This window comes from Oncorhynchus nerka, linkage group LG8 (assembly GCF_034236695.1).
Source record: "Oncorhynchus nerka isolate Pitt River linkage group LG8, Oner_Uvic_2.0, whole genome shotgun sequence".
NCBI lineage: Eukaryota > Metazoa > Chordata > Actinopteri > Salmoniformes > Salmonidae > Oncorhynchus > Oncorhynchus nerka.
The window spans coordinates 65,342,915-65,367,159 of NC_088403.1; the positions used below are offsets into that span (position 1 = coordinate 65,342,915).

General features: G+C 42.1%; 1 protein-coding gene and 2 non-coding genes across 3 annotated transcripts; 2 read left to right on the forward strand and 1 right to left on the reverse strand.

The window, feature by feature from the left end:
* Positions 1-111: 111 nt before the first annotated feature.
* LOC115126875 (tetratricopeptide repeat protein 31-like) lies at positions 112-9,887 on the reverse strand. Its single transcript, XM_029656512.2, has 18 exons — positions 9,694-9,887; positions 9,372-9,394; positions 8,784-8,841; positions 7,520-7,713; positions 7,328-7,408; positions 7,129-7,197; positions 6,824-6,991; positions 5,208-5,363; positions 4,290-4,344; positions 4,021-4,111; positions 3,655-3,796; positions 3,250-3,354; positions 2,950-3,040; positions 2,631-2,829; positions 2,401-2,475; positions 1,842-1,941; positions 1,394-1,506; positions 112-1,154 (listed from the first exon to the last, which is right to left on the reverse strand). Exons 1-18 carry the CDS (start codon positions 9,734-9,736, stop codon positions 1,043-1,045), a joined length of 1,875 nt encoding a protein of 624 aa, XP_029512372.1. The 5' UTR covers positions 9,737-9,887; the 3' UTR covers positions 112-1,042.
* Positions 9,888-22,631: 12,744 nt separating this feature from the next.
* Positions 22,632-22,718, forward strand: trnad-guc (transfer RNA aspartic acid (anticodon GUC)). The gene is given in 2 exon segments: positions 22,632-22,668; positions 22,683-22,718. It is a non-coding gene; the product is annotated as a tRNA-Asp (tRNA).
* A 1,265-nt stretch (positions 22,719-23,983) lies between these two features.
* trnay-gua (transfer RNA tyrosine (anticodon GUA)) lies at positions 23,984-24,070 on the forward strand. The gene is given in 2 exon segments: positions 23,984-24,020; positions 24,035-24,070. It is a non-coding gene; the product is annotated as a tRNA-Tyr (tRNA).
* Positions 24,071-24,245: the final 175 nt, after the last annotated feature.

The window sequence follows — 24,245 nt, forward strand, 5'->3', positions numbered from 1 at the left end:
GTTTGATGTTATAGGACAGATATGTGATTGTACTGTGATAAAGACATGTTAAAGTCACAAGAGTAAATGCATGACAACTTTAATATTTTCAGAAATATAAGTTGAAAGAAATGACCAAGCGAAATGTAATTTATTGAACCAATTCAACCGAAGACGTTCAAATGAAGATTGTTTTTGTAATGTTACATTTTCACCATAGACCGCCAGGTTTACCGATCAGTACAAAAAAGAAAAATATAACATTTGAAACTACTAGCCACTGGGCACAGATGTCAGTTCAATGTCTAGTTTTGATTTACCAGATATCAGTTGTCAAATAGCACAAATTCTACGTGAAATCACCATGTCATTAAATTTAGTTTTTTTTTTTACAAAATGCCCTACAGTGACGAGATTATGCCAATGAAATCCATTTTCCACGTTGATGCAAAGTAGTCCATTTATTTGGGGAGGGTGAGGTTAAATTGAAACTATGAGACTATAAGACCGCAATTACAGGAACACGAAGAAAAAAAAAGAAAAGGGGGGAAAAAAAAGTGTCAGGAAATGATTTGTACCAGTTAATGATTAACGCAGAATTACTCGACTTATTAGCTGTGACACGATCCCAACATACGTTTATATGGACAAACATTCCATCATTAGCAGGCAACAGAGAAAATCACTGACTACAATGATAAGTCAATGTCATTAGTGACATTACTCTAATATGATCCATCATATGGGCTTTAGCAAGAGCTAACATTTGGTGTAGACAGGGTAGGGAAAAAGGTGCCAAACAAGATTGTCCGTTCTAAAAACACCTTAGTTCCTTGACCAATTTACATCTTAAAAATAAACCGTGTACATAAAACCAAACATTTTTGGCCTCTAAAAGCCTTTTTAATTCCAGCTAGGAAATAGCCTCAATACAAAATTGTGTGTACCGTTTGGGAATCACGGCTTAAAAGCATAATATGAACCATCTAAAATCCTGAATGAGTAGCCTCTTCAGCGGCGCTAAGTCATGAGTTTGACTGTGGGCCAGTTGAAGTTGACGGGTTCACTGGGCCGAGGTCTTGCCCTTGTCAACACCATGGTGTTCTGGGATGTGCCTGTAGGGGCAGTTTGGCCTCCTGTTGCAGCCCAGGTTCCTCCAGAAGAAGCACTCCTTTCTACAAAGGATAGAAAAGTCACAAATATCATCTATAAAACTGCCAATAAATGCATGCCAGCCCAAAGGATGGTGTAGCCCAACCACAACCTTTTCTAGTAATATTTTTTACTGTGCCAACAATTTATGATTTTCAATAGGCTACTCACTGCTAGCAGGTAGCAAATAATTTCAAGATCAGAAACCAGGGACAGTACTGTATATTGCCCTTTCGCCATTTGTCCAATAGATCCTACGTACGTGCTATGGGAAGGCAGGTCCTGAGCTTTCTGGGCGTCCTTGGCTATGCCCAGGTTTGTTGGGTTCCTGTCGGGGTAGCGCACTAAGATCTTGGACCCATTGAGCTCCATCCCCTTTAAGACAATTATTTCCCAAGAGGTCAGAGGCTTTGCAAGAAACATCCAATTAAGACCAAGACTTCCTGAAAACTATACTAGCAGTCTCAAATCCTTGCCTTCTCTGTCATTGTTTCCTCAAATCCTCTAAGTGCATTGGAGGAGGTGGTCAGAGACTGACTGACCTTAGAGCCCATCCTCCAATAATCATAGAGGGGAATTATGGGAACATAGTGTGTGAAACCAAACATGTTACTCAAAACATACAGAATAAAGTAGAGCAAAATGGGCAGACACTCATGCATAAGACCATGGGCCTTTAGTGCAAGTCTGCATGGTGTAAAGACACTTACATGAAAAGTCAAAGCAATCTCACAACAGTCTGGGTCCAAGTAGTTAACAAAAGCACATCGTCTGGAGCGCAGAAGCTTAATACTATGGATTTTCCCAGCTCTGCAATGAAAGAGACATTGATTAGAGATGCAGAAGTCAAACAAGCAGGGGACTGATTACACAAGGATATTTTCAAGAGTGCCTCATTCATAGCTTAGTTTTCTACTTAAGAATAGTTGTCAAACAAAACCTGGAAATCTGGGTAAGGTGATTGGCTGTGGAAGAACACAGTATAGATTTTTATTTTAAACTAGGCAAGTCAGTTAGGAACAAATTCTTAGTTACAATGACGGCCTACCGGGGAACAGTGGGTTAACTGCCTTGTTCAGGGGGCAGAACAGATGTTTATCTTGTCAGCTCGAGGATTCGATCCAGCAACCTTTCGGTTACTGGCCCAACGCTCTAACCACTAAGCTAACTTCCGCCCCAATATCTAAATGAATGGTGTGTAAAGGAGATAATTTCTTATTGCCCCACTTCCCTGAGGATTCAATTAAAATGTGTGGTGCATTCACTTACCCCTCAAATCTCTCTATAATCATAGCCTCCGTTGCTGAAGGGACCAAGTTTCCAACCCAAATAGGGTATAATTTACTGTAAGTAAAAGCAAATATCAAGTTGCTACACCTACCAAAAACACACATTTACAACCAGTAACAATATACATGGAAACAGACACTATCTCTAATACTACATTTTCATGTCAAGGACTGGGAATGGAAAAACAAGTCAGTAGATATCAAACTTACGTTACTACAGGAAAGTTCTCAGACATGGTCCTTATGGGGGTGTTGGTCTTGGGTCTGTTCTGAAGGCTTTGTGAATGCTGGGCCTGATGAGGTTTTGGGGCCGAGGGGAACTCTGATGTTGTAGAGGTGCTGTAGACACAGTCCACTTTGGCAGGATAGGTAACACTTGCAGTTGGATAACTGCCATTATAGAGGATTCCTAAAACAAGAACAAGTCCCTAAATGTCTGAGGTTTCTCAGTTCAAATAACTCTGGACTCCAACAATATTTATGTCAAGTTGCCTACCTCCACAGAAGAGAAACCTTCAGATGCTCTTACCAGATATTTTGGACAGTGCCTCAAGTGATTTCTCCACGTTCCCGTGAATTATTAAGGCATTCGAGCACTGTTCCCGGGAAAAGCCAAACCCCTGCAACAAGACCACAAAACTTTGCATCAGAAATATATAACACCTTTCAAATGGCATCTGAATACCATTGAGTCCAAACCAGTTGTACATCGTTTCTACTTCAGTAACCCATAAGAGACTAAAATAGTCTCCTTCCATGTTTATAAAAAAATTGTCCTAATGCAGTTGGTGTGTGATAACTGTCAACTCCGCCTCATCGTGTTGCTGACCATTAGCTGTGTTATCTGGACCCTCATAAGTTCCTGGGCGGCATCGGCACAGGAGCTGTCCAACCGCAGCACTTCCTTTAAGGCCTGGGCGGCTTCATCGTATCTCTGTGGGGAAATTATTGTAAATTCTCTCTACGCTAAAATGTAAGATTCCCAGTCTGAATAGTAAACAATAAGATAAAACGCATTCGCAAACATCTGTGCATGAGGCACATGCTCATGTACTGATTCACGATTGGGCGAAAAGACAGGAAGTACACAACTTGGCATGGTTACAAAAAATGGATAGTTGACATTTCTGGTTCTCGATAGAAATTCTACAAAAATATAATCCAAGTTTGAAAGGCATCCAGTGAGAGGATAATGGTTCAAAGCTCCATAACTGACCCTGGCATCAGACATTACCTTCAACCCTGCCAGAGCTCTGCCTTTTCTGTAGAGGCCTTTGACCCAGCCAGGACTCATGTTGAGGGCTAACTCCGCATCAGCCAAGGCTTTCTCATAGTCCTGGATCTTCTCATAACAGAAGGACCGGTTGCCAAAAAGCCTGAAACACAAAAGCAGTTTGTTTTAGTTGTAAAAGCACATTGAAAACCTGAGAAAGTGGTGTCATTTAAACCAAATCAATTATCCTAGTTGATGGCACAGCCTAGGAACCTATCAATACTGTAATGGAAAAAAATAAATAATTATGCAAACCATTTAAAATCACATTTATTCAAAATAATTGGGTGAACAGTTTGACATTTCAAGATGATTGTAGTTTCTCACCTAAACTCTGCAGGGTTGTACTTAATTGCATCCGTAAAATACTTAACAGCCATGTCAAAATGTCCACTGCTGGCAAACTGATTACCAATTACTGTGGAGAGAGAGAGAGAGAGAGAAAAAAAAGCTGCCAAATTCAAAATCAGTGTACCCGCTTCTAGGGTGTTCCTTTCAAGCAACTCTGGTCTAGAATACTCACTTTTGCAACATTTGGACAAAATGTTCTGAAATAATGAGGGACGTTCTTTAATAATATAGTAAGCGAAACTCACCAGCCAGCTCTGTACTCTTTTTAACTATATCCTCAGTGTTGGGTACAGGAGAATTCTGTGCAAGGATAAACAAGAGACAGTTTACACATCCAGAATACTTAAGTGGGCATACACTGCATGATAGACAGAACGATATTTATACCATTTCACTTGTCGCAGATCATTTTTCTGGATTGTATTTTAATCTTGAAGCATAGTGTCACCGGGGTTGGGGGCAACGAAATAGATTAAATGCCCCCCCCCCTCCATGTTCTCCAGACAACATCATGACCCCCCACACAATGAAAAGTCTCATAACCAAATGTTGTCGGAGCTCCTGCAGTGCGACATGTGATGCATTCTGATAGCCAATAGAAATGCATGATGAGTGAATAAACAGGACCGCTGTGGAATTGGTATAGTAGGATACGTTATACAACATTTTTCAGTCAGCTCACACTACACTCAATCAACATACAACATACCCAATGCCTCAACTAATTATTTTATGCACTTCCATTTCTCCCTGCCAATATTCATAACTGTTTACCCATCTCTCGTTGAAATCGTATATGTCATTTGGGAAAAAACAGCTGCTAAGTGAGGGGGGAGTCCATCGTACACTCTACCGATAGCAACAGCAAGATTTAACGACTGGTTTATTGGGGCGCCAGCGTAGCCTAGTGGTTAGAGCGTTGGACTAGTAACCGGAACGTTGCATGTTCAAACCCCCGAGCTGACAAGGTACAAATCTGTTGTTCTGCCCCTGAACAGGCAGTTAACCCACTGTTCCTAGGCCGTCATTTAAAATAAGAATGTTCTTAACGGACTTGCCTAGTTAAATAAAATAAAGGTACAGTGTGCCATATATTTCCAGGATGTTTAATACTGTTCAGTGTATTCCTGGCTTTATGTACACCGTAGGAAAGATTACCACACCTTTTGTATATCTTTCATTTCTTTATTTGGTTTCTCCTTCGGTTGACTGGTTTTCTTTTTCTCCTTCCATTCTGGCCTAGGCTTCTGTTCAAGTTGACGCTTTGCTATAGCAGCAGCCTTGGATACAAAACTGCTGGTCATATCCAGCTGCAGTTCCTGGTGGAAATAGAGGGAAAGAAAAGGGTCAAAATAGACCTGTCCTTTTTCTCCAAAATAGAAGTAGAGAGTAGCAGTTAAACACCAACAATGACATGCTGCTTCTGTTACGCCAGTGTTAATTTAGACAGCTATTTTAGATATAGTTTCAGTCTTAATGACTAAAATAACTTTTAGTCTTCTTCCCATTTTAGTAAACATGTTCTTCTTAGTTATTAGTTGGACTTAAACTCGGGACAATGTGTTTAGTTTTAGCCCGTGCATTTCTCCCCCAAAAAAATAACACATTTGCCATCATGTGAACATTCAGATAGTAGTACCAGTTGGATAGTAGTACCATGTTATTTTTAGTGCTACACTGATATTGATTAGTGCACTGTTGGGTTTTATAGCTTGCAAGAAAAGGCATTTCACTGTACTTGTGCACATGACATTAAAAACTTGAAATATTGCTATTGTGGCAGATTGTAACCAATGCAAGCCATGATTAACTACAGCCTAGGCTACAGGTTAAACAATTTAAAGATACAGCTCTTTTCATCCAACCATGACCTGACACTGAAAATAATTGCAGAGTCTGAGCTTTCCAACAATGCCAGAAATATTACTGTAATCATAATATTTAGCAAATAGCATGAATATTTCCCAAAAAGGGGTAAAAACTACTCACATTTGTGGATAGATGAAAAAAATATCAGTGCACATGGGGAAATAAAGAGTTTCTGATGTGATCAAAGCAAAAATATCTTACATGAAAAAGAGTAAACATTGTTTCTAGTTTAGGTTAGTTGCAATCGAAGCTTCCTGGTTGCGCTTCAGTGACTGAAGTAACCGTTCGGGAGTTATGTGGGAGAGCCGGTTAGACCTGCTCAATTCAGACTGCGCAACTGAAAGATGTGAATACTGCCAATGAGAAGATTGCATGAAATATTCCGCAAAGTCATGCATGCTTATGATTGGACAACACAGAAGGGAGCTTGATGTCAAATGAAAATGTTCTTTAGTCTAACGTGGAATTATCATCTCTTCACATTTTTGTCAACTGAAACGAAAACTCATATGCTACAAGTTTTTTTTTATTTTTTAAACTGCATCTCATTATATTCATTCGTTTTCACCAAGGATGGGGAGAAGCCATGTTTGCTGCCTTTCACCTACACAAAGGGATAAAGCAGAAAGATCCATACTGCAATTCTTTGCATTTTGGTTGACATCAAAACATTCTCAGAAAAGGCTCAACTTTCTTGACTGTCATACATTGTCTGTCTTTCACTTAAACAATGGGGAGGAATCAGAAATATCCGTTTTAGGCTACTGGAATGCTATAGATTGGTTGTTTTAACATAAACATACATAAAACATTTTTTATCACTAATCCCTGCTACTGCTACGCTCCCAGTGGAGCAGCTCGATGATTCACATGTAACCAAAATGTAAAAGTACCATTTTAGTTTGGTTACCTCCGAATTGCTCTCCTCTTCACTCTCCTCCCCGGCGTCGCTGGACTCCACGCTGCTGTCTCCGCTATCAGTAACAGACAAGTCCTGCAGGCCCTGAGCGAGAGCCCCTTTAGCGCTGGTACTAGTCTTGTTACACTCACTTTCATTTACTTTACTCTCTGCTTCAAGCTGTAAACATTCAACAATCACATGTCAAGAGAGAAACGTCATACATTTAAATTATATTGACATGCTTACACTGATATAAACCCAGGTGTGATTGCTTTAGCTTTTATTAAATATAATGAGTTGATAAAAGCACTCACCTTGACTTCTGTCACTGGGTTCTGTTTTTCTTTCTCCAACTTCTCAAGCAGTCTTCTTTCTTTTTGTTTCTGTAGGACAGAAATTGATGAAGTAGAACTTTGTTTAAATTGTCTGAGCTTTCCTAAACCCACTAACCTCCCGACGTGTATGGGTAAGTTGGGGGGGGGGGGGGGGGGACTAGTTGACCTCAAACCTCACAATTTTCTTAATCTTCTTCTTTTCAGCCTTGACTTTGCTCTTTCGGTACTCTTTCAACGCCTCAAGAGCTCTCACGGCAGGCTGCAGAACGAAGACATATTTAAATAGAATACAAGATTATTCAAAGGTTTTGTAGCAATCAAAGCCGTACTTTTTCCCCATTAGATTAACAGTAGATTGTAAAATACTGACATGATCTGGAGATGGTTTAGAGGCTGCTTTAAGTGGTTGATTGTAATGCAGAGAGGTGGGTTGGTATGAAGAACTTGAGTTGGATAAGAAGTTTCTGGAAAATCCACAGTATGACGTTCTACCATGGTGATCTTCATAGTCACTGTCATAAAAGTCTCCACCCGAGCAATATTCATGGGTTACAAAATCCAAACCTTTGTGAAAAGAATGGGAATTGTCATTCACAGTAAACAATAGAGCTAGACGTTGGGAACAGCATAGATTCAAACTATTTTTTTTCAGCACAGCTTGTTTAAATATGATTCATCTTTCAAGGTCCAGTGACATTTATTTTATTTTTTAAATCAAGGCGACTGACGTGATACAAACATGTTATTCATGTTTGTCACAGTGTCTCCTGACCCCTCCTGTCTCAGCCTCCAGTATTTATGCTGCAGTAGTTTATGTGTCGGAGGGCTAGGGTCAGTTTGTTATATCTGGAGTACTTCTCCTGTCCTATTCGGTGTCCTGTGTGAATCTAAGTGTGCGTTCTCTAATTCTCTCCTTCTTTCTCTCGGAGGACCTGAGCCCTAGGACCGTGCCCCAGGACTACCTGACATGATGACTCCTTGCTGTCCCCAGTCCACCTGACTGTGCTGCTGCTCCAGTTTCAACTGTTCTGCCTTATTATTATTCGACCATGCTGGTCATTTATGAACATTTGAACATCTTGGTTATGTTCTGTTATAATCTCTACCCGGCACAGCCAGAAGAGGACTGGCCACCCCACATAGCCTGGTTCCTCTCTAGGTTTCTTCCTAGGTTTTGGCCTTTCTAGGGAGTTTTTCCTAGCCACTGTGCTTTTACACCTGCATTGTTTGCTGTTTGGGGTTTTAGGCTGGGTTTCTGTACAGCACTTTGAGATATCAGCTGATGTACGAAGGGCTATATAAATAAATTTGATTTGATTCATCTAATACATATTCTGATAAGTCATCTTGGTATAAAAATGCAAATAAACATATCATCGATGTTATTTGCATTTATACTGTGCTAGCACTAGGCCAGCGTTTCCCAAACTCGGTCCTCTGGAACCCAAAGTGGTGCACGTTTAGGTTTTCGCCCTAACTCTACACAGTCTGACTCAAATGATCAAAGCTTGATGATTAGTTGATTATTTGAATCAGCTGTGTAGTGCTAGGACAAAAACGTGCAGCCCTTGGGGTTTGAGGACAGAGTTTGGAGAAACCCTGCACTAGGCATTGCTTTTAATACCAGTTCTTACCAAGATATCCAATGTTTAGCCCGTGAGACTTTCCTCTAACAAAATCCATTACGGCATGCTGAAAAAGAGAGGCAGGAAAGTAAGTACAGAGATGCATTTGTATGTGTCTCTTCGATAGGGTTGCACAATTTTATGGGAACTTTAAAATCAATTCCCTGGTTTCCGTGCCTTTTTCCCCCCAGCACTGAGCATATTTCAGGTTTGCTAAGCGCAAAGTTGAACATTGAATTCCGTGCAACATCCAGTACACGTTAACTGGGAATACTGAAACTGTACCCGCTTTAAGTTAGTTTTACATGGCCAACTAGACTGTGGCTATTTGAGCATAATGTAGGCCTTCCATCAAACGGAGAACTTGCTTAAAACAAATGTAATGGTTGGAAAAGGCAATTACAAAATAGATAAATACAAGTCCTAATCTCAGATCCAGGAAATGCGAAAAATGACGTTGACTGTTTCGTGAGAATGACCCTTAGACTACACTTCACACTGGTCTCTCCCCCCACCTTGTCTCAAACAACGCCAGTACACAAATTAAAATGTAATCCCTACAACATTTGCTAACTAAACATTCAGCTTGGTACTTACCATCCTATGGATGTCTCCGGGGTCTAATAGCAGGGAAAAAAATACAAAATGTCAGCAGGGCACACATACGTAATGTTAGCTAACGTTACTAGCTAATAGTTAGCAGCTAGCTTAGGTTCATAAAATAAGAGATATCGAAGTTATTTCCTGCGACCGCTTAACGTGTTCGCAACTATACAAAAAAAACTAAATAGTTAGACTAAATGTTAGCTACTTCTAGCTAGTTAACTTACAGAAAGTTATGAGTTAGCTAACATCTGATACCTCGTGAGTCAAACATAGGTGGTGTTTGGGAAGAGAAAAAAAAAAAGAGTACTCTTACCCTGCTCCACTTCTGAAAACTTCGCGAGTCTTCTTTCAGACATGTCGAATGAGAGCAAGCTATATATATATATATATATTATTTAAAAATTAGCTAGCTTAATGACGCTGGCTTATCCATCGAAATGTTTTGCCTCGTTTTTTTTCCCCCACCTTTGTGTCGAACGAACTCAACTCCCCTCCTAAAAAAAATGTCGGTCTCTTCTTCTGTGGTTTTTATCTGCTGTTGGCATCCAACGTTATGGTGCATTGCCGCCTCCTACTGTCCTGGAGCATGGGCCAGAGACAAGGAGGAACTAAATCCTACCCGCCAGCCCAATTTGATAAAAAGATATGAGACTGTATCTGATGACGTTTTACTCAGTTTGCTCTTTTAAACTCAATTGCTGTATCCCCTCCTCCCTCATACTGGATCTCAGGCTCTCTTTCCCTCTCACACTGCCCACACTGTATCAGTACATGCTCCCCTGTCTCTGTTTCCTGACAGTAATCACACCTTCCTGTTGGATGCTTTCATATCACATTAAATGTGACATTAAAAGTCTCAGCACGTTGTTTCTCACCCTCAGCCCTTGTATAGATGACCTCCTCTCTTCTGTCTCTTTCTGCCATCCTTTCCTACTTTACTTTACTTTGTACTCTGTGTGTGTGTCGCAGATGTCGAAATCTAAATCCTATTTTATTGGTCACATACACGTGGTTAGCAGATGTAGCCAAATGCTTTTGCTTCTAGTTCTGACAATGCAGTATATCTCACAAATTCACAACCACTACCTTATACACACAAATGTAAGGGATGAATAGGTACATAGGTAAATATAAATATATGGATGAGCGATGGCTGTGCGGCATAGGCAAGATGCAGCAGATGGAATAGAGCAGTATATACGAGACGCGTGATGTAGGACATGTAAACATTATTAAAGTGGTGTTATATAAAGTGACTAATGATAGGCATCGGCAAGATGCTAAGGCACTACATCTCAGTCACTACAGACACCCTGGTTTGAATCCAGGCTGTATCACAACCTGCCGTGATTGGGAGTCCCATAGGGTGGCGCACAATTGGCCCAGCATCATCCGAGTTAGGCCGGTGTAGGCCGTCATTGTAAATACGAATTTGTTCTGAACTGACTTGCCTAGTTAAATAAAAAAACATGCTTGACCTTAGTGTCTGTGTTCCACTGCTCCTGTCATCTCTGTACCACCACTGTCCTTATCATTCCCTTAACCTCTGCCTTGCTCTTTGGCACTCCACATCCACCTCCTCTCTCCTAAGGACCTGTTTAGCTAGCATATCTACAAGACTTCCACCCAGGGACACACTCCTTTCACGCCGCTTTGATACAGCTACAAACGGAAGTGATTTTCGTAGCAGGTTAGGGGAGCATTTTCCTAATCTCAACCTAATTTTCCTAACATGCTACGAAAAAGACCATTCCAGTTATAGTGTGAAGTGTGTTTCTTCTTCCACCCGCACATGGGCTGAGATCCAAGCATAACTTCTGGGCATTGGTCTCACCCGGGAATGAATTTGGAGTACCCATATAGCAGGTATTGTCTGCTCATAATCTTGATGTGATTGGCCTGACTGAAACATGGCTTAAACCGGATGAATTTACTGTGTTAAATGAGGCCTCACCTCCTGGTTACACTAGTGACCATATCCCCCGCGCATCCAGCAAAGGCGGAGGTGTTGCTAACATTTACAAGAGCGAATTTCAATTTACACAAAAAAAAAGACTGCGTTTTGGTCTTTTGAGCTTCTAGTCATGAAATCTATGTAGCCTACTCAATCACTTTTTATAGCTACTGTTTACAGGCCTCCCGGGCCATATTCAGCGTTCTTCACCGACTTCCCTGAATTCCTATCAGACCTTGTAGTCATGGCAGATAACATTCACATTTTTGTAGACTTTAAAATTCACATGGAAAAGTCCACAAACCCACACCAAAAGGCTTTCGGAGCCATCATCGACTTAGTGGGTTTTGTCCAACATGTCTCCGGACCTACTCACTGCCACAGTCATACTCTGGACCTAGTTTTGTCCCGTGGAATAAATATTGTGGCTCTTAATGTTAGTCCAGGATTATGAGGAACATCAGACCACCATTTTATTACGTTTGCAATCGCAACAAATAATCTGCTCAGACCCCAACCAAGAATCATCAAAAGCTGTGTGCTATAAATTCTCGGACAGCCCAAAGATTTTTCGATGTCCTTCGACTCCCTCCACCTACCCAAGGACGTCAGAGTACAACTGTAAGTCTTCCGACTAGCTTGGAAAGACAGTACCGTGCAGTATTGAAGAGCCCTCACTGCTGCTCGATCATCCTATTTTTCCAACTTAATTGAGGAGAATAAGAACAATCCATAATTTATTTGATGCTGTCGCAAAGCTAACTAAAAAGCAGCATTCCCAAAGAGAGGACGACTTTCACATCAGCAGTGATACATTTATGAACTTTGAAAAGATCATGTACTTTTTGTCAAAGAAAGCAAATTATGGACTCCTCTTTAAATCTGCATATTTCTCCAAAGCTCAGTTATACTGAATCTGCACAACACTGCTAGGAGCTAGGATCAAGGGAGACACTCAAGTGTTTTAGTATTATACCTCTTGACACATTGATGAAAATAGTCATGGCCTCTAAACCTTCAAGCTTGCATACTGGACCCTATTAAACTAAACGATTGAAAGAGCTGTTTCCTGTGCTTGGCCCTCCTATGTTGAATATAATAAAACGTCTCCCTATCCACCAGATGTGTACCAGACTCACTAAAAGTGGCAGCAATAAAAGCCTCTCTGGAAAAAGACAAACCTTGACCCAGAAAATATTAAAAAACTATCGGCCTATATCGAATCTCCCAATCCTCTAGCACTGAGACTGCACTCGTGAAGGTGGTAAATTACATTTTAATGGCGCCAGACCAAGGCTCTGCAGCTGTCCTCATGCTCCTAGACCTTAGTGCTGCTTTTGAAACCATCGATCACCACATTGTTTTGGAGAGATTGGAAACCCAAATTGGTCTACACGGACAAGTTATGGCCTGGTTTAGATCTTATCTGTCTGAAAGATATCAGTTTGTCTCTGTGGATGGTTTGTCTTCTGACAAATCAGCTGTAAATGTCATTGTTCCTCAAGGTTCCATTTTAGGACCACTATTGTTTTCACTATATTTGAAACATAATGTTAACTTTCACTGCTATGTGGATGATACACAGCCGTACATTTCGATGAAACATGGTGAAGCTCCAAATTTGCTGTCCCTGGAAGCCTGTGTTTCAGGCATAAGGAAGTTTTTACTTTTAAACTCGGACAAAACAGATGCTAGTTCTAGGTCTCAAGAAATAAAGAGATCTTCTGTTGGATCTGACAATCTTTATTTTTTTTATTTCACCTTTATTTAATTAACCAGGTAGGATAGTTGAGAACTAGTTCTCATTTGCAACTGCAACCTGGCCAAAATAAGGCAAAGCAGTTTGACACATACAACAGCACAGAGGTACACATGGAATAAACAAACATACAATCAATAATACAGTAGATAAAGTTTATTGTGACAACCCTCCCACTCTGTCTGCCGTATTCTCTCTTTGTTGTTTCCTTATTAGGATGCCGGTGGGCGGAGTTGGGAGGGTCGTCAGCTACATTGGAAACACCTGGGCCCGGTGTCTCCCAGGATAAATACACCACTTCCCCATTCATGGAGGAGACTCTCTCCATGCAGACACACCTGGGCCCGGTGTCTCCCAGGATAAATAGACCACTTCCCCATTCATGGAGGAGACTCTCTCCATGCAGACACCTTTATGGTTTTTGAGTTGTTTGCTTTAGCATCTTTTCAACACCCTGCATTATCACATTCATGCATGCAAAACACTCACTTACACTACTGATTACACGCACCATTGTATATTTTCCTTAGTTGCTTTAGTTAATAAATATATATTTTGTTACGCCTTATCTCCATGTTGTCTCCCTTTTTGTTACGGGCTTTGAGCCGGTTCGTGACACTATATACAGCATGTGCAAATAAGGGAGGTAAGGCAATAAATAGGCCATGGTGGCGAAGTAATTACAATATAGCAATTAAACACTGGAATGGTAGAATGTGCAGAAGATGAGTGTGCAAGTAGAAATACTGGGGTGCAAAGGAGCAAGATGAAGAAATACAGAATGGGGATGAGGTAGTTGGATGGGCTATTTACAGGTGCAGTGAGCTGCTCTGACAGCTGTGGCTGAAAGCTAGTGAGGGAGGTAAGCCACCAGCTTTAGTGATTTTTCAGTTCGTTCCAGTCATTGCAGCAGAGAACTGGAAGGAGAGGCGGCCAAAGGAAGAATTGGCTTTGGGGGTGACCAGTGAGATATACATGCTGGAGCGCGTGCTACAGGTGGGTGCTGCTATGGTGACCAGTGAGCTGAGATAAATTTGGAAACCTTCGATAGCTCTATTGGTAGAGTGGAGTACTGTAGATAAAATTGCAGTAATCCTTGGGTTGTTGGTTCAAATCTGGCTTGAAGGTTTGTTATTTTTTCTTGTGGCTTATGCCAACTTTTTAACAGCAGTGCACCTTTACATGTTCTTGACAAACAAATTATCTTTCCCTTAGAGACAAAATCTTCACTTGTTGACCTTCGATAGGAATGTTGGTATTGCAGCAGAGAGTACTTGAAATTACATTAATCCTTAGGTCACTGGCTCACACTAGCTAAAAAGAGCATAACCTCTGCAGTTGTGCCAAGTTTTTTGCTTTTGCCTAGTGTTTCCCCAAAATAAAGTCATTCCCTGAGCGGGAATCAAACCCAGGCCGCGGTGGTAAAAGAACCAAATCCTAAACACTAGACCAACAGGGAGAGAGAAAAATACATTTTGCAGTGAGGGGGCTAAACAGCATTCTTATTCCTCGGCTCACTTTTTCTCTATCCCCAAATGCAACTACAAAATTCGATAGCTGAGTTGGTAGAGAGAAGGATTGTAGGTGAAATTGCAGTAATCCTTAGGTATGCTGGTTCAAATCGGGATCAAAGGGTTGTCTTTTTTTTAGTAGTTTATGCCAACTTTATGACAACAGTGCACCATGACATGTGTTTGACAATACAATTATCTTTCCGTGACAGACCAAATCTTCACTTGTTTACCTTCAATGGGAATGTTGGTAGAGCAGCAGAGAGTTCTCGAGATTGCAACAGTCCTTAGGTCGCTGACTCAGAAGAGTATAACTTTTTCTGCAGTTGTGCCAAGTTTTTGACTTATGCCTAGTGTTTCCCCAAAAGCAAGTCATTCCCTGAGCGGGAATCAAACCCAGGCCGCGGTGGTAAAAGAACCGAATCCTAACCACTAGACCAACAGGGAGAGAGAAAAAGCAATTTCGCAGTGAGGGGGCTAAACAGCGATTTTATTCCACGGCTCACCTTTTGTCTATTCCCAAATGCAACTACTTGCAATCTAAGTGGATGTAGCTCAGAGGAATAGAGCATTAGTTGAACGTACGAAGACCTGGGGGCAATCCTCAGCAGCTCCAAGAAACCACCAAACTCAGCAGATTAATTTCTTAAAGGGAACATATGCCTCTGCCGAACCTCTGACCATCTAGGTGATGGCGTTTGACTACATTTGTCACCCTTTGATAGCTCAGTTGGTATAGCGGAGGACTGTAGGTGATATTGCTGTAATCCTTAGGTCGCTGGTTCAAATCCGGCTTGAAGGATTCTACTTTTTCTTGTGGCTTACGCCAACTTTTTCACAGCAGTGCACCTTGACATGTGCTTGACAAAAAAATTATTTCCCTGAGAGAACAAATCTTCACTTGTTGACATTTGATAGGAATGTTGGTAGAGCAGCAGAGAGTTCTCGAGATTGCAACAGTCCTTAGGTCGCTGACTCAGAAGAGTATAACTTTTTCTGCAGTTGTGCCAAGTTTTTGACTTATGCCTAGTGTTTCCCCAAAAGCAAGTCATTCCCTGAGGGGAATCAAATCCCATGACGCGGTGGTAAAAGAACCGAATCCTAACCACTAGACCAACAGGGAGAGAGAAAAAGACATTTCGCAGTGAGGGGGCTAAACAGCGATTTTATTCCACGGCTCACTTTTTGTCTATTCCCAAATGCAACTACTTGCAATCTAAGTGGATGTAGCTCAGAGGAATAGAGCATTAGTTGAACGTACGAAGACCTGGGGGCAATCCTCAGCAGCTCCAAGAAACCACCAAACTCAGCAGATTAATTTCTTAAAGGGAACATATGCTTCTGCCGAACCTCTGACCATCTAGGTGATGGCGTTTGACTACATTTGTCACCCTTCGATAGCTCAGTTGGTAGATGGGAGGACTGTAGGTGATGTTGCTGTAATTCTTAGGTAGCTGGTTCAAATCCGGCTCGAAGGGATGTGCTTTTTCTTGTGGCTTACGCCAACTTTCTCACAGCAGTGCACCTTGACATGTGCTTGACAAAAAAATGTATTTCCCTGAGAGATCAAATCTTCACTTGTTGACATTTGATAGGAATGTTGGTAGAGCAGCAGAGAGTTCTCGAGATTGCAACAGTCCTTAGGTCGCTGACTCAGAAGAGTATAACTTTTTCTGCAGTTGTGCCAAGTTTTTGACTTATGCCAAGTGTTTCCCCAAAAGCAAGTCATTCCCTGAGCAGGAATCAAACCCAGGCCGCGGTGGTAAAAGAACCGAATCCTAACCACTAGACCAACAGGGAGAGAGAAAAAGACATTTCGCAGTGAGGGGGCTAAACAGCAATTTTATTCAACGGCTCACTTTTTTTCTATTCCCAAATGCAACTACTTGCAATCTAAGTGGATGTAGCTCAGAGGAATAGAGCATTAGTTGAACGTACGAAGACCTGGGGGCAATCCTCAGCAGCTCCAAGAAACCACCAAACTCAGCAGATTAATTTCTTAAAGGGAACATACATATGCTTCTGCCGAACCTCTGACCATCTAGGTGATGGCGTTTGAATACATTTTTCACCCTTCGATAGCTCAGTTGGTGGAGCGGAGGACTGTAGGTGATATTGCTGTAATCCTTAGGTCACTGGTTCAAATCTGCCTCGAAGGATTGACCTTTTTCTTGTGGCTTACGCCAACTTTTTAACAGCAGTGCACCTTGACATGTGCTTGACAAATAAAATATATTTCCCTGAGAGAACAAATCTTCACTTGTTGACATTTGATAGGAATGTTGGTAGAGCAGCAGAGAGTTCTCGAGAATGCAACAGTCCTTAGGTCGCTGATAGAGGAATTCTAAATTCCTGTATGTTTTATAGCCAAAACCAATTCGCACTCATTTCTAATTCATTAATGAGTTGTAAGTTCATTAATTATGCATGAAGTAGATTGAGACCAGTCTTAAAAGCCAAAGGTAACAGCGTTTATTTCAAGAGAGTACTAAACGCATACACATATTTCCACAGGTTATAAACTGAAAATGACGTCAGCGTTTTCCAAACGTTCTATTTACAAGTAGAGGGGCCCTCTAGCTCTTGAGCCTTCGCGTTATCAGCACGAAGTCAAGGCCAGTCAGTATAAATCAACATTCTAGACAATCTGGAGATGGCCCGTTCCCACCACCTGGAGATTTGTACAACTGAATGAACTAAGGAACAGACCTTCATTGTTACTAAACTCCTGACTACATTATATACAATTGGGAAAGGGAGCAAGAGAGAAAATTCACATGTACAGTACATTATAGCATTTGGACTAGTCAGTTCTGATTGGAATGTATACATAATTAGTCATTTCAACCATAATTTCCTCTATCAGTCGCTGACTCAGAAGAGTATAACTTTTTCAGCAGTTGTACCAAGTTTTTGACTTATGCCTAGTGTTTCCCCAAAAGCAAGTCATTCCCTGAGCGGGAATCAAACCCAGGCCGCGGTGGTAAAAGAACCGAATCCTAACCACTGGACCAAAAGGGAGAGAGAAAAAGACATTTCGCAGTGAGGGGGCTAAACAGTGATTTTATTCCTCGGCTCACTTTTTGTCTATTCCCAAATGCAACTACTTGCAATCTAAGGGGATGTAGCTCAGAGGAATAGAGCATTAGTTGAACGTACGAAGAACTGGGGGCAATCTTCAGCAGCTCCAAGACACCACCAAACTCAGCAGATTAATTTCTTAAAGGGAACATATGCTTCTGCCGAACCTCTGACCATCTAGGGGATGGCGTTTGACTGTATTTGTCACCCTTTGATAGCTCAGTTGGTAGAGTGGAGTACTGTAGGTGAAATTGCTGTAAACCTTAGGTCGCTGGTTCAAATCCGGCTCAAAGGTTTGTACTTTTTCTTGTGGCTTACGCCAACTTTTTGACAGCAGTGCACCTTGACATGTGCTTGACAAACACATATCTTTCCCTGAGAGAAGGAATCTTCACTTGTTGACCTTTGAAAGGAGTGTTGGTAGAGCAGCAGAGAGTTCTCGAGATTGCAACAGTCCTCAGGTCGCTGACTCAGAAGAGTATAACTTTTTCAGCAGTTGTACCAAGTTTTTGACTTATGCCTAGTGTTTCCCCAAAAGCAAGTCATACCCTGAGCGGGAATCAAACCCAGGCCACGGTGGTAAAAGAACCGAATCCTAACCACTGGACCAAAAGGGAGAGAGAAAAAGACATTTCGCAGTGAGGGGGCTAAACAGCGATTTTATTCATCGGCTCACTTTTTGTCTATTCCCAAATGCAACTACTTGCAATCTAAGGGGATGTAGCTCAGAGGAATAGAGCATTAGTTGAACGTACGAAGACCTGGGGGCAATCCTCAGCAGCTCCATGAAACCACCAAACTCAGCAGATTAATTTCTTAAAGGGAACATATGCTTCTGCCGAACCTCTGACTATCTAGGGGATGGCGTTTGACTGTGTTTGTCACCCTTTGATAGCTCAGTTGGTAGAGCGGAGGATTGTAGGTGAAATTGCTGTAATCCTTAGGTCGCTGGTTCAAATCAGCTTCAAAGGATTGTACTTTTTCTTGTGGCTTACGCCAACTTTTTGACAGCAGTGCACCTTGACATGTGCTTGACAAACAAATATCTTTCCCTGAGAGATGAAATCTTTACTTGTTGACCTTTGAAAGGAATGTTGGTAGAGCAGCAGAGAGTTCTCGAGATTGCAACAGTCCTTAGGTCGCTGACTCAGAAGAGTATAACTTTTTCAGCAGTTTCACCAAGTTTTTGACTTATGCCTAGTGTTTCCTCAAAAGCAAGTCATTCCCTGAGCGGGAATCAAACCCAGGCCGCGGTGGTAACAGAACCGAATCCTAACCACTGAAACAAAAGGGAGAGAGAAAAAGACATTTCGCAGTGAGGGGGCTAAACAGCGATTTTATTCCTCGGCTCACTTTTTGTCTATTCCCAAATGCAACTACTTGCAATCTAAGGGGATGTAGCTCAGAGGAATAGAGCATTAGTTGAACGTACGAAGAACTGGGGGCAATCCTCAGCAGCTCCAAGACACCACCAAACTCAGCAGATTAATTTCTTAAAGGGAACATATGCTTCTGCCGAACCTCTGACCATCTAGGGGATGGCGTTTGACTGTATTTGTCACCCTTTGATAGCTCAGTTGGTAGAGTGGAGTACTGTAGGTGAAATTGCTGTAAACCTTAGGTCGCTGGTTCAAATCCGGCTCAAAGGTTTGTACTTTTTCTTGTGGCTTACGCCAACTTTTTGACAGCAGTGCACCTTGACATGTGCTTGACAAACAAATATCTTTCCCTGATAGAAGAAATCTTTACTCGTTGACCTATGAAAGGAATGTTGGTAGAGCTGCAGAGAGTTCTCGAGATTGCAACAGTCCTTAGGTCGCTGACTCAGAAGAGTATAACTTTTTCAGCAGTTGTACCAAGTTTTTGACTTATGCCTAGTGTTTCCCCAAAAGCAAGTCATTCCCTGAGCGGGAATCAAACCCAGGCCGCGGTGGTAACAAAACCGAATCCTAACCACTGGACCAAAAGGGAGAGAGAAAAAGACATTTCGCAGTGAGGGGGCTAAACAACGATTTTATTCCTCGGCTCACTTTTTGTCTATTCCCAAATGCAACTACTTGCAATCTAAGGGGATGTAGCTCAGAGGAATAGAGCATTAGTTGAACGTACGAAGACCTGGGGGCAATCCTCAGCAGCTCCAAGAAACCACCAAACTCAGCAGATTAATTTCTTAAAGGGAACAAATGCTTCTGCCAAACCTCTGACTATCTAGGGGATGGCGTTTCCCTGTATTTGTCACCCTTTGATAGCTCAGTTGGTAGAGCGGAGGACTGTAGGTGAAATTGCTGTAATCCTTAGGTCGCTGGTTCAAATCCGCTTCAAAGGATTGTACTTTTTCTTGTGGCTTACGCCAACTTTTTGACAGCAGTGCACCTTGACAGGTGCTTGACAAACAAATATCTTTCCCTGAGAGATGAAATCTTTACTTGTTGACCTTTGAAAGGAATGTTGGTAGAGCAGCAGAGAGTTCTCGAGATTGCAACAGTCCTTAGGTCGCTGACTCAGAAGAGTATAACTTTTTCAGCAGTTTCACCAAGTTTTTGACTTATGCCTAGTGTTTCCTCAAAAGCAAGTCATTCCCTGAGCGGGAATCAAACCCAGGCCGCGGTGGTAACAGAACCGAATCCTAACCACTGAAACAAAAGGGAGAGAGAAAAAGACATTTCGCAGTGAGGGGGCTAAACAGCGATTTTATTCCTCGGCTCACTTTTTGTCTATTCCCAAATGCAACTACTTGCAATCTAAGGGGATGTAGCTCAGAGGAATAGAGCATTAGTTGAACGTACGAAGACCTGGGGGCAATCCTCAGCAGCTCCAAGAAACCACCAAACTCAGCAGATTAATTTCTTAAAGGGAACATATGCTTCTGCCGAACCTCTGACTATCTAGCGGATGGCGTTTGACTGTATTTGTCACCTTTTGATGGCTCAGTTGGTGGAGCGGAGGACTGTAGGTGAAATTGCTGTAATCCTTAGGTCGCTGGTTCAAATCCGCTTCAAAGGATTGTACTTTTTCTTGTGGCTTACGCCAACTTTTTGACAGCAGTGCACCTTGACAGGTGCTTGACAAACAAATATCTTTCCCTGAGAGATGAAATCTTTACTTGTTGACCTTTGAAAGGAATGTTGGTAGAGCAGCAGAGAGTTCTCGAGATTGCAACAGTCCTTAGGTCGCTGACTCAGAAGAGTATAACTTTTTCAGCAGTTTCACCAAGTTTTTGACTTATGCCTAGTGTTTCCTCAAAAGCAAGTCATTCCCTGAGCGGGAATCAAACCCAGGCCGCGGTGGTAACAGAACCGAATCCTAACCACTGAAACAAAAGGGAGAGAGAAAAAGACATTTCGCAGTGAGGGGGCTAAACAACGATTTTATTCCTCGGCTCACTTTTTGTCTATTCCCAAATGCAACTACTTGCAATCTAAGGGGATGTAGCTCAGAGGAATAGAGCATTAGTTGAACGTACGAAGACCTGGGGGCAATCCTCAGCAGCTCCAAGAAACCACCAAACTCAGCAGATTAATTTCTTAAAGGGAATAAATGCTTCTGCCAAACCTCTGACTATCTAGGGGATGGCGTTTCCCTGTATTTGTCACCCTTTGATAGCTCAGTTGGTAGAGCGGAGGACTGTAGGTGAAATTGCTGTAATCCTTAGGTCGCTGGTTCAAATCCGCTCAAAGGATTGTACTTTTTCTTGTGGCTTACGCCAACTTTTTGACAGCAGTGCACCTTGACATGTGCTTGACAAACAAATATCTTTCCCTGAGAGATGAAATCTTTACTTGTTGACCTTTGAAAGGAATGTTGGTAGAGCAGCAGAGAGTTCTCGAGATTGCAACAGTCCTTAGGTCGCTGACTCAGAAGAGTATAACTTTTTCAGCAGTTTCACCAAGTTTTTGACTTATGCCTAGTGTTTCCTCAAAAGCAAGTCATTCCCTGAGCGGGAATCAAACCCAGGCCGCGGTGGTAACAGAACCGAATCCTAACCACTGAAACAAAAGGGAGAGAGAAAAAGACATTTCGCAGTGAGGGGGCTAAACAACGATTTTATTCCTCGGCTCACTTTTTGTCTATTCCCAAATGCAACTACTTGCAATCTAAGGGGATGTAGCTCAGAGGAATAGAGCATTAGTTGAACGTACGAAGACCTGAGGGCAATCCTCAGCAGCTCCAAGAAACCACCAAACTCAGCAGATTAATTTCTTAAAGGGAACAAATGCTTCTGCCAAACCTCTGACTATCTAGGGGATGGCGTTTCCCTGTATTTGTCACCCTTTGATAGCTCAGTTGGTAGAGCGGAGGACTGTAGGTGAAATTGCTGTAATCCTTAGGTCGCTGGTTCAAATCCGCTTCAAAGGATTGTACTTTTTCTTGTGGCTTACGCCAACTTTTTGACAGCAGTGCACCTTGACATGTGCTTGACAAACAAATATCTTTCCCTGAGAGATGAAATCTTTACTTGTTGACCTTTGAAAGGAATGTTGGTAGAGCAGCAGAGAGTTCTCGAGATTGCAACAGTCCTTAGGTCGCTGACTCAGAAGAGTATAACTTTTTCAGCAGTTTCACCAAGTTTTTGACTTATGCCTAGTGTTTCCTCAAAAGCAAGTCATTCCCTGAGCGGGAATCAAACCCAGGCCGCGGTGGTAACAGAACCGAATCCTAACCACTGGACCAAAAGGGAGAGAGAAAAAGACATTTCGCAGTGAGGGGGCTAAACAACGATTTTATTCCTCGGCTCACTTTTTGTCTATTCCCAAATGCAACTACTTGCAATCTAAGGGGATGTAGCTCAGAGGAATAGAGCATTAGTTGAACGTACGAAGACCTGGGGGCAATCCTCAGCAGCTCCAAGAAACCACCAAACTCAGCAGATTAATTTCTTAAAGGGAACATATGCTTCTGCCGAACCTCTGACCATCTAGGGGATGGCGTTTGACTGTATTTGTCACCCTTTGATAGCTCAGTTGGTAGAGTGGAGGACTGTCGGTGAAATTGCTGTAATCCTTAGGTCGCTGGTTCAAATCCGGGTCAAAGGTTTGTACTTTTTCTTGTGGCTTACGCCAACTTTTTGACAGCAGTGCACCTTGACATGTGCTTGACAAACACATATCTTTCCCTGAGAGAAGAAATCTTCACTTGTTGACCTTTGAAAGGAATGTTGGTAGAGCAGCAGAGAGTTCTCGAGATTGCAACAGTCCTCAGGTCGCTGACTCAAAAGAGTATAACTTTTTCAGCAGTTGTACCAAGTTTTTGACTTATGCCTAGTGTTTCCCCAAAAGCAAGTCATTCCCTGAGCGGGATTCAAACTCAGGCCACGGTGGTAAAAGAACCGAATGCTAACCACTGGACCAAAAGGGAGAGAGAAAAAGACATTTCTCAGTGAGGGGGCTAAACAGCGATTTTATTCATCGGCTCACTTTTTGTCTATTCCCAAATGCAACTACTTGCAATCTAAGGGGATGTAGCTCAGAGGAATAGAGCATTAGTTGAACGTACGAAGATCTGGGGGCAATCCTCAGCAGCTCCAAGAAACCACCAAACTCAGCAGATTAATTTCTTAAAGGGAACATATGCTTCTGCCGAACCTCTGACTATCTAGGGGATGGCGTTTGACTGTATTTGTCACCCTTTGATAGCTCAGTTGGTAGAGCGGAGGACTGTAGGTGAAATTGCTGTAATCCTTAGGTCGCTGGTTCAAATCCGCTCAAAGGATTGTACTTTTTCTTGTGGCTTACGCCAACTTTTTGACAGCAGTGCACCTTGACATGTGCTTGACAAACAAATATCTTTCCCTGAGAGAAGAAATCTCACTTGTTGACCTTTGAAAGGAATGTTGGTAGAGCAGCAGAGAGTTCTCGAGATTGCAACAGTCCTTAGGTCGCTGACTCAGAAGAGTATAACTTTTTCAGCAGTTGTACCAAGTTTTTGACTTATGCCTAGTGTTTCCCTCAAAAGCAAGTCATTCCCTGAGCGGGAATCAAACCCAGGCCGCGGTGGTAAAAGAACCGAATCCTAACCACTGGACCAAAAGGGAGAGAGAAAAGACATTTCGCAGTGAGGGGGCTAAACAGCGATTTTATTCCTCGGCTCACTTTTTGTCTATTCCCAAATGCAACTACTTGCAATCTAAGGGGATGTAGCTCAGAGGAATAGAGCATTAGTTGAACGTACGAAGACCTGGGGGCAATCCTCAGCAGCTCCAAGAAACCACCAAACTCAGCAGATTAATTTCTTAAAGGGAACATATGCTTCTGCCGAACCTCTGACCATCTAGGGGATGGCGTTTGACTGTATTTGTCACCCTTTGATAGCTCAGTTGGTAGAGCGGAGGACTGTAGGTGAAATTGCTGTAATCCTTAGGTCGCTGGTTCAAATCCGGCTCAAAGGATTGTACTTTTTCTTGTGGCTTACGCCAACTTTTTGACAGCAGTGCACCTTGACATGTGCTTGACAAACAAATATCTTTCCCTGAGAGAAGAAATCTTCACTTGTTGACCTTTGAAAGGAATGTTGGTAGAGCAGCAGAGAGTTCTCGAGATTGCAACAGTCCTTAGGTCGCTGAC